Source organism: Myotis davidii, unplaced genomic scaffold (genome assembly GCF_000327345.1).
Source record: "Myotis davidii unplaced genomic scaffold, ASM32734v1 scaffold86, whole genome shotgun sequence".
NCBI classification, from domain to species: Eukaryota; Metazoa; Chordata; class Mammalia; order Chiroptera; family Vespertilionidae; genus Myotis; species Myotis davidii.
In genome coordinates this window covers 47060-48244 of record NW_006298058.1, presented here as the reverse complement: position 1 = coordinate 48244, position 1185 = coordinate 47060, and the positions used below count along the sequence as shown (strand labels likewise).

Below are 1185 nucleotides of genomic sequence, written 5' to 3'. Positions count from 1 at the left end.
CGATCCTGCGATTGGAGGGTGATGGGGGTCAACGCCTGAGGGCTCCCAGTATGTGAGAGGGGGCAGGCTGGGCTGAGGGACACTCCCCCGCCCCCCACACACACCCAGTGCATGAATTTCGTGCACCGGGCCCCTAGTTTTTTAATAAAAGAGCAAATTCATTAGACAGACAAAAAAGCAAACAAATGTTGGTTTTTATTTGAACATTTAAAAGTTCAGTAGGCACTTTTACTCACTATTGCTGAAATCTAACAAGCTCCCATTGGAACTTATTTGAGGGTCAAAAGGTTGGAACTAGAATGTTCAAGACATTCCAAACTTTTCAGAGTCATGCACTCCATCCATCACCATAGGTGCCACCCAAATCACAGCTCTTCCACAATTCTACTCCTGGGTACTTCTTTCAATGCTGGATTATTGATTAATCCCTTATTTTCCTTCCACTTTTTCACTCAATACCTCATGTATATACATCCATGAAGGACTTAACTGCAATGGAAATTTTAGGGTAGTTTTGTAGGAATTTGGGGGCTTACAGTCCATTAGCCTCCTAAGAGTCATGCCCTCACATCCCAGGCAGAGCCTACAGAAGTCAGTGGCTGGAAATGGCTGCCCTTCTGTCATTCTGTGAAATTCCTCAGTCAGAGCAGGAGTTAGGGATGAGTTCATCCAGATAAATATATTAGAGAAGTTGTGACTTGCTTGGTGCCAGCAGAAAATGTAGCCCAGTTTAGTATTAAATTAAACGAGTCAGTCACAGGAATTTTGAAAATTGAGGGTGTAAGTGAAGGGGTGACAAGGGAAAGGGACTCTTGGAGAGCATCAGGGTTGCCCTGGTTTGAACTTTAGGGCCACACTGTTGATGCAAAACCTCTGACCAGCAGGCCCAGGTCCATCAGGAAACACATGGCCGAGGTGAGCTTCACACTGCAAAGGAGAGAAGCCTCTGTCATTTCTCCACCGAGAAAGAGATCTTTACGTAAACGTAGTCAGATGAACCCCAGGGGGCCACCCAGTGCTCAACATCTGTGTGGGGGAAAGTCCATTGAATCTGATTAAGAAATGAAAGTGGGCAGAGCACAGAAGTGGTAAATTGCTCTCAGTTTTATCAAAGAGAATATGAGCAAGTTATTGAACTTAGGCCTCGATTTACTCATCCATAAAAGAGGAATAATTGTACTTATT

At 44.5% G+C, this 1185-nt stretch overlaps 1 protein-coding gene across 1 annotated transcript in view; it reads right to left on the bottom strand.

The window, feature by feature from the left end:
* Positions 1 to 167: 167 nt before the first annotated feature.
* The window catches only part of MSRB2 (methionine sulfoxide reductase B2), a gene marked incomplete at its 5' end in the record, with an annotated part of 14957 nt that continues 13939 nt past the window's right edge, over positions 168 to 1185 (bottom strand). The window contains one exon of the mRNA XM_006773824.2: positions 168 to 927. Coding sequence (XP_006773887.1) covers positions 823 to 927 — 105 coding nt within the window. The remainder of the gene's footprint in view (positions 928 to 1185) is intronic.